The sequence below is a fragment of the Equus caballus genome, chromosome 16 (assembly GCF_041296265.1).
Source record: "Equus caballus isolate H_3958 breed thoroughbred chromosome 16, TB-T2T, whole genome shotgun sequence".
Taxonomy (NCBI): Eukaryota; Metazoa; Chordata; class Mammalia; order Perissodactyla; family Equidae; genus Equus; species Equus caballus.
In genome coordinates this window covers 36,673,095-36,686,237 of record NC_091699.1, presented here as the reverse complement: position 1 = coordinate 36,686,237, position 13,143 = coordinate 36,673,095, and the positions used below count along the sequence as shown (strand labels likewise).

The 13,143-nt window shown below is 42.9% G+C and overlaps 1 protein-coding gene across 7 annotated transcripts in view; it reads left to right on the top strand.

The window, feature by feature from the left end:
- ATXN7 (ataxin 7) overlaps window positions 1-13,143 on the top strand; it is a 130,801-nt gene that overhangs the window by 38,799 nt on the left and 78,859 nt on the right. For 5 of the 7 annotated variants that reach the window (XM_070237272.1, XM_070237270.1, XM_070237275.1 and 2 more), the window contains 2 exons: window positions 5,432-5,752; window positions 5,991-6,059. In XM_070237272.1, the coding sequence (XP_070093373.1) occupies window positions 5,443-5,752; window positions 5,991-6,059 (379 nt within the window). In that variant the 5' untranslated portion in view covers window positions 5,432-5,442. Of the gene's footprint in view, window positions 1-4,899; window positions 5,049-5,431; window positions 5,753-5,990; window positions 6,060-13,143 lie in introns of those variants that run through there. The other 2 variants (XM_070237273.1, XM_070237274.1) reach the window with 2 other exon arrangements.

Genomic DNA, 13,143 nt, shown 5'->3' with positions numbered 1-13,143 from the left:
TTCTTAATCTTCCTCATAAAGTAGATACTCCTGTTTTACTCAATTTATAGATGAGAAAACAGGCACAGAGAGGTTAAATGATTTCCCCAGAGTTATACAGCTATTAAGTGGTAGAACTGGGATTCAGCCTGGGCAGATAAGCTCTAGAAACCATGCTCTTAACTGCTGGGCCTATAAGATAGTGATATTTACAGTCACTTCAGTGAAAGCTGTATTGGTACAAAAGTGACACAGGGAATTATTTTTAACAGTGTGTTTAATCTTTGCATTTTATTGCATCTGAGGCAGTGCACTAGAACTTAACTATATAGTCAGCCTCTTTTTATAGCTAAATATTGGTCCAACTTTTGCATTCCTTTTCTATAACTTAATCCTTTTTCTCTATTTTTTAAAAACTACTTAACCTAAAGACTTTAAAGGAAGATTTTTAAATCAAGTTTGTCATTAGTTTAAAATTACAGGCCAGTATTAAATCCCTAGAAACATTTGGGCATTATTCAGTTTAAAGTTATAATTTATTACCTTTTATATGTATATTTTAAAATTTTTCTCTCTTTTAAACAGTTTGCTATTACTGGTGAATATTTCTTTGGGAGAATTTGTACACAGCTGCACACATATAATTAAAAAAACAAACCAAAACTTCAAAGCTTTGAACTTCTTAGCAAATGACGGAGTTTGTAGAATGAATATGAGTACAGGTTAAGTCTTTAAAAAGATGATTACCCTCATCTTTAAGTCTTTACTTCTGCAACTATCCTTTTTATTCCTAATTTTGCACTTGATTGTCTGTCAGCAATTCCAGCCACTAAGCTGATGAATTCAGTTTCCTCCTTCCACTCTTCTCCCCCTACTGGAAAACTGATGTATTCGTGACAGATTATAAAGGATTTCACTAGAGGGAGCACAGTTGAGGGGCATTGCCTGCTGTACCCCATATGCAGAAGAGAGCCCTGGGTCTATCTGGAGAAGAAAGAAGGAAAGACAGAGGTGTAGTCAGAAATATGAATAAAGACTCAGCCAATTTTAGGAGGAAATAAACTAAAGCCAACACATTTCTAATGTAGTGGATCTGAGTTTCTTGTTACTCAAATGACTGCAGCCCTTTGGGGTTGATAATGGAGAATCTCTGTTACCAAGCCTGTAATTTGCACGGAGAAATATACTGCAGTTGCTGGTTTTCAAGTTTTTTAAGTTTTGTATTGGGACTGGTGGTTTTTTCCAAATAAAAAGGCTGGTTATGTGGGGTCTTAAATCTTAGAAAAGTTTTGGACAGTTTCAACCATTTTACGTTAAATTGGATTTACAGACTGGAAAGATCGACCTTTTTTTGTTTTGTTTTGTTTTCACTTAGTGATGCCTTTGGCCTTTGAACAAAACATTTTACAAGTGAATCTGCTGTGCAAAGAATCCTTTTTGTAAAGAGAGACCTTGTTACCCTTGGCACCTATCGGGAACATCCCTAAATTTGGATGGTGAAGTAAGGCCATATTTTAAATACATCCCTGGAAGGGATGAAATGCTCAGAATTTGGCAGCGTTTCACTTCTGACGGCCTAGTTCTTAATCCACATACAATCTAATTGGTGGTGACAGCTTTTTCCATAAGAGCATTTTGATGAATTAAATTTTCCCCTACTTCTTACTCTTCCCATGTCCTCAGTGAAATTGCTGTTTTTGTTCATCCTGGTGCCTAGCAGAGTGCCTGGTATGTGGTAGGCAATCAGAAACTATTTGATAAATTGACTCCTCATTACTTAAACTTTATAAAACATATCAGTTATCTGTGCAGACAGATACTGAAGATCCTCAGCTAAAAGATATCATCAGAAGTACGCTGGCAAGAGAACTGATTGATAGCATACAAGACACACTACTATATTAAACTAATTATATTAATTCAATATAAATTGTATTGGTCATTTTCTTTTTATATTTTTTGGGTGTAGAGGAGGGGTATTTAGGTAAGAAGTCATCAGGTTCTTTATTATGGCCTGGTAGGTAAAATTGAGTATTTGACTTTCTGCCTCTACAGAGTGCCCTTTGTATAAGGAATACTTTTAAAATGTTGCCCAAATTTGAGTATCAAAACACTGTACTTTCTCAGCTAGCAGTTTTGACTTTTGTTGATGACTCATTCGAACTATTGGGAAACCCACACCAACTATGGGTATCACAAACTGCCTGCTCTACAAGGGGTTAGGACTTCCTTATGGGTGAAGAGAGGGTGGTAAAATGCATTGGCTACAGCACAAGAGAATTGATGAGGTGATGCCAGGTATTGCTTGTCATTCTGTTGGTTCCCACATCTTCTTGAACTTGGTGATACATTTCCCAGATAAGATTTGATCTGAATTGCTCAGTTTGACATAAGACACGTACTATAATGTTTATTTTGTGTTAAGATTTGTATCAAGTGCTTTCTATGGATCTTGTCATGTAATCCTCAGAAGAAGCCTGGCTTTATCTCTGTTTTACAGATTAGGAAACTGAGGTACAGAGAAGTTATAACTAGCTCAGTTTACACAGCTTGTAAGTGGAAGAGCTGGTATATGAACCCAGAAAGAATTCATAGGGACTGACTCCAGAGCCCTCGCTCATTTTCCTTATCTGTAAATTGTAAGTAATACAACTTCTGCCTTACACACACACCTGTGAATATTAATTGAGATAATGCAGCAAGCTACCTCAGGCAATGCTTGGCATCTAGTAGGTGCTCAATAATTGACAGCTGCTATCAGTAATAATTTCTCTTAATAACTATCATAATGCCAAGAAGATATGGCATTTTAAGCCCTGTTGTGTTTTCTTATTAAACCAATCAAAACTTTGGAAGGAAAAAAAGTATCAAGCAGGAATAAGGACAGAAGTTGAAGTATTATAAATTGCCATGTTGACCCCCACTGGCTAAAAGTAATTAGTGAATCTTGAAGTATTTTCACATGTAAAAAGGGGGAAATCAAGCAACATCGTGAGGAAGTGGGACTGTACCTCACATTTGCCATTCTTCCCCTTATTTTCCTTCTCACCCTGTACTCTCAGGGATCTGGAGAGCTGCACTCAATAGGCAGGCTGCCTTTGGTATCTAAATAGCGCTCGGTCGCCCTTGAGCTATGCTTTTTAATGGCAGCTCCAAATGCCATTAAGATTCAAATTTTTATTTATCTTACATGTAGAGTTACAAAATTCAAAGTAATTGATAAATTGTGTACTTTAATCTAGGAAAACAGAGAAGTTGGATGTTGTTATGTAATCCTACAGATTTTTCAGTTATTTGGAATGAATGAAAAATTGAAAGTCTGCTTTGGGTTCATCCAAGATTGAGGGCCTATGTTCAGAGTTAGGAACCCTACTGTTAACCAAGGGAATTATATATTTTACTCATGCATTTTTCTCATTGATACTCTTATGTAGGAAGTTAAAGTTTTATGAATGATTTGTTTTTTATCCTTCCAATCATTTCTACTATTTTTGGTTATTTTGTTTTTATTACTTCTTAGATAAGGACAGGAAGCATCCATAGTTTCGCTTTTTGTTTAATGTGAACTTAAACACTTAATGTTTGCATGCAATCCAGGAAAAAACTGTGCGCACTTATTTCTGAATCTTTTTAAAATAAAAAATTAATATAGCATGTATTTTTTTCTAAAGATTTTAAATTTTGAACCTAAAACAAACCCTTTCTACAAGAGCCGTGCATTAAGTTTAGGTTGCAGTAACATTTCCTTATTAATTTTTCCTCTTATTTAAACATGTTTATGTTTCTGTAAATCGGACTTTGTTTCTTTAGCAGAGAACTTGGTCACCTCTGTCACACCAGATGTTCTAGATAAAAAACATGAATAAACCCACTTCCTCCCCACCTGGAGAAAGCACTCCATGTAAGCAAGCAGCTATGACACACGTGCCACAGGAGTGCCGATATTACTACCATGTGAAACATGATGATTGAAATCATTGTTTCTGTCTCAGGCTTCAGATTTTCACATCAGTTTGAAATAACCAATAATACCAACATTTATGGAAAGTGCTTAGTGTGGTCTGGTACTGTTTCAAGTACTTGGCATGCTTTAGTTCATTAAGTAACCTTTACTTTACCATCTTTACCTGTCACTTAAGCAAAAGCTTTGCACGCAGTGTATGTGTGTGTTGGGGAGGGGTGCTAAATTTTATGGGCCAATGCTTAATTTAGTGAACAAAATCTGAAAAAAACTATTTTCTAAACACATTTTCTAGGAATGCTGTACATTCTCCTAATCCTTGGGTTCTCGCCGTGCCCAAGCAAAGATAACCAGAAAGAGGGAGAGACTAACAACTGGAGTTAAAAATGAACCAGGTTTTTAAATGACAAGATTTTCTTTTTATTTTCGGTCCGAATGAATCACTTGCAGCAGCAGTGGAAGGGGAAATAGAGAAATTTGGGATAGTGTCTCCAAAACATGTAAACGGATTCGCCTCCTTATCTTTCCTGCACTCCATCTTACACTGATTTCATGGTCTCCTCTTTGCTGGACAAGAAGTTCACGTCCCCCGGGAGCACGCCGTGACCTCCAGTGGGGGGCACCGGGTGAAACCCGGCTTCGAGCTGACACCTGGGCGGGCACCTGGGCCGCGTTTCCTCGCCTGCCCGCGGTTTCCTCCACGCTAGGCGTCCGCTCGGCGGCGGCTTCCCATTCATGCTTTTGACAGCTACGCGGCCGCCTGCGAGCGGAGAGCGAAGCGCTCCCTGAACCGACCCCGGGGCGGGAGGGCCCGACGGCGACGACACTCGAAGGTGTCTCAGGGCCAGCCGGCCGGCTCCTCCATAGCCGGCTGCGTTTCCGACTTCGCCCTGGCTCCACTCCGGGGGCTTGACGAGCAAACTTCGCCGGAGCGAGCTGAGAGGGAGGGACCGGCGAGGGGGAGGAGGCGGCGGGAGGCGCCTCTGCTTAAGGGAGCCGGCCGGGCGCCGCCGCTCGGACGGACGCGCGGACGGAAGGAAGGAGCGAGGCCGCCGGGCCTGGCCCGGGGATGCGAGCCGCCTCAGGGTGGGCAGCCCGAGGGCCAGGGGTGCGTCTCGGGCCTCTCTGCCACGGGCCGCCGTGGTGGGGCGCCGGGTTGGGGTGGGGGTAGCTGTGGGCGCCGGTCTCTGTGCCGGGTCTCCGCGGTGGAGCAGGCAGGGAACCCTGCGCCGCCGTGGCGGGCCGCCGGCGGCCCGTCCCCTCCCCCGAGGGGCTGCCGGAGTCGAAAGCGAAAGCGAGCCGGTGCCGCGGACTTTACTCCCGGGGCGGGGGGTGGCCGCGAGGACGCGGGCTGGGGGGCTGGGCGGCCGGGGGGCGCTGTCAGCGCGCCCCACCCGGCCCGCGGGCCGCGCACGCCGCCGGAACTCCCCGGCGCCTCCTTAAAAGCGGCCCCCGCGCGACTCTTTTCCCCCTTTTTTTGTTACATTGTAGGAGCGGAAAGAATGTCGGAGCGGGCCGCGGATGACGTCAGGGGGGAGCCGCGCCGAGCGGCGGCGGCGGGCGGAGCGGCGGCCGCGGCCGCCCGGCAGCAGCAGCCCCAGCAGCAGCAGCCGCCGCCGCCGCAGCAGCCCCAGCGGCAGCAGCCGCCACGGCGCCTACGGCCGGAGGACAGTGGCCCCGGCGCCGCCTCCACCTCGGCCGCCACCGCAATGGCGACCGTCGGAGAGCGCAGGCCCCTGCCCAGTCCCGAAGCGATGCTGGGGCAGTCGTGGAATCTGTGGGTCGAGGCTTCCAAACTTCCTGGGAAGGACGGTGAGTGTCCACGCCCCCCGCCTCCCCACGCCCCCCCCCCCCCAGCGCTCCCCATCCTCTTTGCCTTCTCCTCCCCTCCCCCCGTCCTGTGACCCTCCCCCTCGGTGGGTCAGAGATGCTATCGCTTGGTCGGGGAACGCGGAGGTGCCCGCACCTTCTCCGTGCGTGCGTGAGCGTGCGTCACACTCCCGGCCACTGACCTGCCTCTCCCCTCCTCCTGTGTGTGTGTGTCTCCTAGGGACGGAATTGGACGAAAGTTTCAAGGAGTTTGGGAAAAACCGAGAAGTCATGGGGCTCTGTCGCGAAGGTGAGTTCAGCCCCCTGAAGGAGTTTGTGCAAGCCCCAGGGAAGTTTCCTTGCTGGCTTCACCGGGGCGGGGAACTTTAGCCCACGTTACCCACTCCTCCCTCCACGCGAGGATGCTGCCAGAGGAGGAATAAGGGGGAGGATGGAGCGTTTGGAAAATCTGGTTTCCGGGGGCTTCCTGTCATGGGGAGCGTCCTGGAACCCTTCACTGGAGGCCTGGCGTGGTGCAGCATGAGCGGCGTGGTTCAATGATGAGCGCTGGGGGACCGGCAGTGAGTCTAACTCAGATCCCTTCAGTCTGACCTCCTTACGGAGAAACGTGAGTGGAGGAAGGAATTCGCAGCTTCCGAAAGCATGTCCACGGATGTTTTAAGGGGCTCTGGAAAGGGAACCTTGCCACCTCAAATTTTCTACTGGCGGTCAAACTGAATTTTGAACTTTAAAAAAGATGACGCTTTACCTGTGCAGCCTTATTTCTACGAGACTTAAATTACAAAGGTTCATCAAAAGGATCATCAGAACGGAGGAGAAGTTGGTCAGATATTTTTGTGAGCTGCCTAGATGGGGAGGGGGGCCCGCTGGGTGACCAGAATTGGTATGGTGAGACAAGCCTTTACTGTCCTTAGTGAAATCAGAGACTAATTATTGGCCAATTTCTATTAAAACTGTTCGGTAGAAGGATACTCTAGGGAAATACCTGTAGCTAAAGGTGTGACTGCAAATGAAAGTCAGGTCTGGTATCTAGAAACTGTCAGACTTTTCCTTCAGATTTTCTTTTTCTTTGAATAGTCCCCTTAACTGTCCGATTCCTGTGCCAGGCCTGGGCACACTGGTCAGAAAGGCCTTCCGGAGACCAGTCAGCTTTAGGTTCAGTTCAAGTTATTCTTTCAGTGATAGTAAGGACAAGGCCTTGAGTGAGGTTTGGCATCCAAAATACTGAGTTTCTGTTCCCTAATGCAATTTTATTTCTCATGTGTAGCCACTTACTTTGGCATAGTTATTCTCCAGGGCCCAAGAATAGGTAGAACTTTGGCAAGTGGAACATTTTAAAGTTCAGAGTTGGCTCGTTGTTACTCTGTCTCCGCATTTACTTCTTGTTTTTAGTGGCTGTCTTTTCACGTTTGCTGTTTTGGTTTTTTGAATTGGCCACTTGTTGGCTTCTTGGCACTAAGAGGAAGAGTAATACCAGTGGCAGCTCTCTGAGAGCTTCCAGTTGGAACAGATTATAGAGCAAATTAGTTGATTTTGAAAATGAGAATTGCTATTTGAGAGCAAAGGAAAGAGAGGGAAAGCACAGGACTTGCTGGCGATGTTGCAATAGGAAAAATCAGTTGTTAGTCCGGTTTTAGCGTTGAATTGGCAGCCCGCCTGGGCTTAAAAAATTGAAATCACTAGGTGGCAACTCTCAGAGGAAGCAGTTGGAGTAGAGCTTTAGAGGACCTGACCCGTTCTTGTTCTTAGTTTTCATTCTCTGGGTGTGGATACATTTCCCATAAAGGGTTTCTAAATCTGTGTTAAAACAGGGTGCTGATTATTGGTAATTCCCCTGTAGAGGTTGAGTAAGTTAATTAGTGTTTCCCTGGGTAACTTGGTGTGGATGGAGACCCAATCATATTTAGTGACTTGGACCCCATTTTTGCTATGTTTATTGTTTTTTTTGCTGGGACATATTCATCAGTAGGTTTTAGCATGAAAATCTAAGACCTCTTAACCACTGTCTTGAGGTACAAAGGGGTCATAGATTTGGTTTTGTGTGCTTCTGACCTGTCAAATTATTAGTGATTGTTAGTGGTATCTTTTTTATTTTTTAAGCTGCGCTAACCATTCAGAGGATACCGAAGCGGCCAGGTCATCTGAAACTCTGCTTGGCTGTTTTGAGTAGAAACTCAAGTTTTTAATTCAGTCAGCTCTTGATTCATTTGTGACTTTGTGGATTTTCCGGGACATTTTAAAAATCTAAGCGTGAGGTTGTTCAGCACACACGCAGTGGGCCTTTGCTTTTCTAACAAACAGCTCATGTCAGGTGCTTAAGAAATGAAAATAACTATTATGAAAAATTATTAGACAGTTATCCTTTGTCTTTGGTTAAGGTTATTTTCTACCAAGAAAAGGTGTTTTCGAATTAAATCTGTACTGATTCCTCTCGTCAATGAAGTTAAATTGAGGAGAAATATGTGGATAGAGGGATCATATGAATGAAGCACTAGAAGTCAGAAACTCCCCATCTTGGAAGGTGTCTAGGAATATGGGCCAGACTTGAATTCTCCTCCACTTGAGGACCTGGAGTTAGAAACCTGGGTGTGAGAGAAGATCACCTAACCTTGCGTTAGTTATTTCACCTCTCAGAACCTAGCTTTCCCTCTTTGTAAAGGGAGATGGTGATAGCTATTTCCGAAGGTGGTTGTAGGGGTTGAAATTAGATAACGTGTGGAAAATGACTCAGTCCGTACTAATTCATTTCAACTGCTGATAATCTGAGACCTGGTTTCCTAATCTGATATTTATCTAGATCAGGGGTTCTTAATCTGGGATTTGAATGGGCTTCAGGGGATCATAGTTCCTCTGAAATTGTACGCAAAATAGTATCTATGTCCACTTTCTAGGACAAGTGTCCACAGCTTCTCTTGGATTCTCAGGAATCCTTCACATATCTCTACCCTCAAAATTCAAAACTGCTAAGCAAGGATCTCTGTCTTTTTTTCTCAGTTTCTCCTCTTGTAGCTTATTTTGGCCAATTCCCTCATGACAAGACTACCCAAGAGGTAATGTGAGGGCGCTTGTCATTATTGATTTAGATAGAAGTGAGATTATCTGTGGTTCAACTAATTTATCATCCCTCTTTTTTCTATTAGCACAGATAGGCAAATGTTAAGATAAAATTTCAGTTATCTTTTAGAGGTCAACCTGGTTTTCATCTCCATCATATTTTTATTGCCTTGTTTATTTTCTTTTGTAATTTATATTAATTGACAGTACAGTTGATTTTGGTGGGAGAAGATTGATAATACATCTGACTTTTTTCAAATGACTAAACTTAGAAGACAAATTACCTTTTTTTCCAAAGGTGATGTTGAAATTCTAGATTTAACGAAATAATGTTTAGATGAAATTAATTGGTATAGGTAGCTGATTAAGGTTTCCATGTTAGTGTATGAACATACAGGGAGCCTTAAAAACTGAAAACATTAAACGCCTTAATTTCACATCAAATTAAAAAAATATATATGGTGTCATTTGGGAGTTAACTGTGGAATTGGAAAAGTGACATTTTCTTTGGGATGCCATCCCCAACTTCTCTTAAGCCCACCTGTTGTACAGTATCAAAGTACTCTGTATTTTTCATTCCTCCAAGCAATCTATCACTATTGGAAAGTAAGTATTATGTGATGACTCTTTCATTAGAGTGTGGGTTCCTAGGGGACAGGGGCATTATTGGTCAAGGTATAGTCAGCTCCTGCACACTGATTGTGCTCAGTAAACATTTGGCCAATATGTGACTTAATTGGGCTACCAAGAAGATTGAACTGAGTCACTCAAGCATGAAAGATTTAAGTGACCAATTATCCATTGTGTCGTGACTCTTAAAAAAAAGGTATCTATTCTGTGGGGAGGTGTGCTTTATGGCCCCAGGGGAGGCCAGAGGCTGTCTTTCAGCACTTCCTGTTGCTGTCTCCTGAGTTTAGCACTCCATTTACACTTTCCAGAAAGGGTGCAGACAGGACACCACCTCTCTTATCTCTGATATTTAGGCTAAGGGAGTAAGATGGCAACCCAGGGTGATATTCACACTTGATGACAGGTGATTTCCCTGTTATAATAACAGGGACATAATTGAGCCCAGGCAAGATGCAAAAGAGGTTGGTTGGCACCTACAGGCAGCTAGATTTAAAAAAAAAAAAAAAAAAGACTAGGGAGGCCCACTTCAATCAACATAGTCCGAGTCAACATAACAATACCACCTTTTTCTTTCCCAGAAAAAAAAAAAAGTTGTTCATAGTTAACTGAAAACAAATAGGTGTTTATGTGAAGTACTGTTACAGTAACTGCATTATAGCCATAAAACCCCTCTCCCTGAAGTAAAGAGCATTTCTGTTTTTCTCTTGAGTTTCCCTTATGTCTCTTCTCTCCAGCTGTGTCTTATGGACAATTTGAAATATACAAAAGTAGAGAAAATATTTTAATGAGCCTCCTTGTATCTATCATACAGCTTAAACAAATAATGAGTCATGGCCCAATCTTGTTTCATCCCTACCCTCCCTACTCCCCACACTGAATATTTTGAAGAATGTCTCAGACATCAGATCATTTCTTTTGGTTTTTGTTTTTCTGCTCATGCGGACTTCATCTTGTCTCCTGCAAAATGGAGGCTTTATGTGCGTGTGCCTTCTTTTGAAGCAAGTCACGCTGCCATTTCTGAGTTCCTCCATGGTGTGTAAGGATTCTGCAGGTGACAGTGCCTGCAGTCGCCTCATGTCAAGTGGAGACTGAAACAGCCTCGGACAAGATCAGTGAGATCCAAATTCACTGCATCAGAATATCATTAGTACACATTGAAGGAGTACTCCAGTGATGGCTGCAGATTGCCACACTGGACGCCCCCTGGATGAGCTTTAGGGCTGCAGTGACAGTGACAGTGTCCTTGCTCACAGTTCCTGTATGTAAGTCTACTTGTAAAGGCTCTGCTAACCCTGGAATGAAAGAGGCCAGAGACCTAGACAGACACTCCTACAGCAGGGATTCTTTCCCCGCTGGTGGCAGCTATTTTAATGCAAACTACGGCCTGGGGACCAAATCCTGCCTGCAGCCTAGCTAAGGAGGGTTTTTACCTTGTTGAATGGTTGAAGTAAAAACTAAAAAGAAGATGGTTATTTCATGACATGTGAAAAACGCCGATGTCGGTGTTCATAAGTAAAGTTTCACTGGAACATAGCCATGGCCATTCATTCACTTACTGTTTATGGCTGCCATCTCTGTCCAAGGGACTGCAAGGTTGAGTAGATATGACAGAGACCATACAGCCTACCAAGCCCAGGTTTTACTGTCGGGCTCTTTACAGGAAAAGTTTGCCTTCCCTGTTCTAATGAGCTCCTTGGTTAGTGAAGGGAAACTCATTCTGCAGGATGTGAATCTAGTTCTTGAACTTTCTGTTTTGAGGAGGTGAGTCTTCAAAATAGTAAAATCAACTATTCTGAAACCAAAAGTTTATTCAATATTGAAGAAATCTGTTGCACTAGAAAGAAATACATGGAGAGAGAAATGGTTTTGTGTAAGAAAGTTCCTGTCCTTGTTCTGTTTTGTCATTAACTGCCACTTTTCTAGGGCGTATACCTGTTTCAGGGCTATTCAAATACAGAGCATCAACAGAGCTGTTACTGTCCCAGCTTCCAAGAGCCTTGGACTGTGAGGATGGTGCTTGGCTTCTGTTAAGCCCTTGCTTGGTATGTAAATATTCTGGAGAAAGAATCTAGAACTTTCATGGGGTTTTCAAAAGGGTACCTGACTGAAACTCTTCGTAATTTCTGCCCCTGAGCTGGCTTAGAGAAACCGGAGCCCCATTGGAGGTCTTGGGAATTATAAGGCGGATTCACCAAAAAATGAATTTACATTTTGATTGATAAAAAGGGCATACAGTGTCCTTAGCTCCCACATCTTTACGATTTTGTACTTACTGAAAAGTGCAACACCTGGCACAATCCATGCTGAATTCCTCAGCCCTGAAGGCTTCACAGTTAATGGAAACCATGCATGTTGCCTGTAGTAGGATGGGATTCCCCAGCTGTACCCCATTTACAGTTTTGATTGGTTCTTGTGAACTCTTATCACAGGAGAGTAGTGTAGGGAATTTATGCATCATTATTGAGTTTGACCTACATGTTATGTGGTCTTCTTTCTTTCTTATAAGGACATCCTACTTCTTCATGTCCACATCTCACAATGTTCCTATATGTGTGTGGACAGCTCAAGTTTGGTGGGCATTTTTACTCTGTGCCAGCACAAGTTTTACCTTATATAATCTTCATAGCAATCCTGTGACCTAGGTATTATCATTATCTCCATTTTACAGATGAGGAAACTGAGGTTCAGAAAAGTGAGGTACCTCACCACCATCACAAAGCATGTAAGAGACCTGTAACCCAGACCTGCCCAACTCCACAGCCCACATGCTCAACCCTCTGCTGTGCTGGGTCTGTTCCAGAATGTGCACCCACTTTTCATGAGTTTGAGCAGGTTGCCATGAGCTTTGTTTTCCTTATCCTTGGCTAGAAAAACTGACCTTTACCCCCAATTTTTTTTTTTAACTAAAGATATCAGAGCCTTTTCCTTGCTGCACCTTACAACAGCCTATATGTTGTATTTAGCAGTTCTTTTATAAAAATCTTTTCTTTGAGGGGGAGGGCAGGTATGTGTGGTTTGCATTAGAAGTAATTGGCTTTAAAAAAAAAGTAAATGAAAGCTAAGATTACAGCAGAAAGCAAACAAAATCATCTGGGATTTGTGCCATTAAAAAAAAAAATCCTTTAAAAAGGGAGAAGTGAATTTTCACTATTTAAATAGCATTTCAGTGCAAGATTGCTTTTAATCACATTGATATTGAAAGTTTATGGCAGTATTTCTAATAAATGTGCCCTTCTGATTATTAAAGTATTTTTTGATTGAAGTTCTAAGGTGAGAAAGGAGCCTGTTAGTAGACCTAACATTTGGAGTTACTGTACTTTTGAGAGAAAGGCAGAGGATTACATTTGTATTCATCTTGTACAGCAGGGATTATTATAAATGAGCAAAAGAAGGAGAAGAATGGTTTTTGCATTTTAGGCACTCATGACATAAAACTAGATTAAATGTTCTTGTTCCTCTTTGTAATAAAGACCCTGCTAACATGAAATGCTTTTTCTCTTATATGTAAGCTTACGGCGAGGAAAAAGTAATAGTTTATTATCAGTTAGATTCACTATTTTAAAAGAGAAAATATTCCCCTTCAAGGTTATACAGATGTTTTCCACAATCCTGAACTCCAGTAATGCAATAGGAAAAAAAAGAATGCTTTTAACCAGTGGTCCCAGGCTTTTCTGTTTCAAACCAGGGAG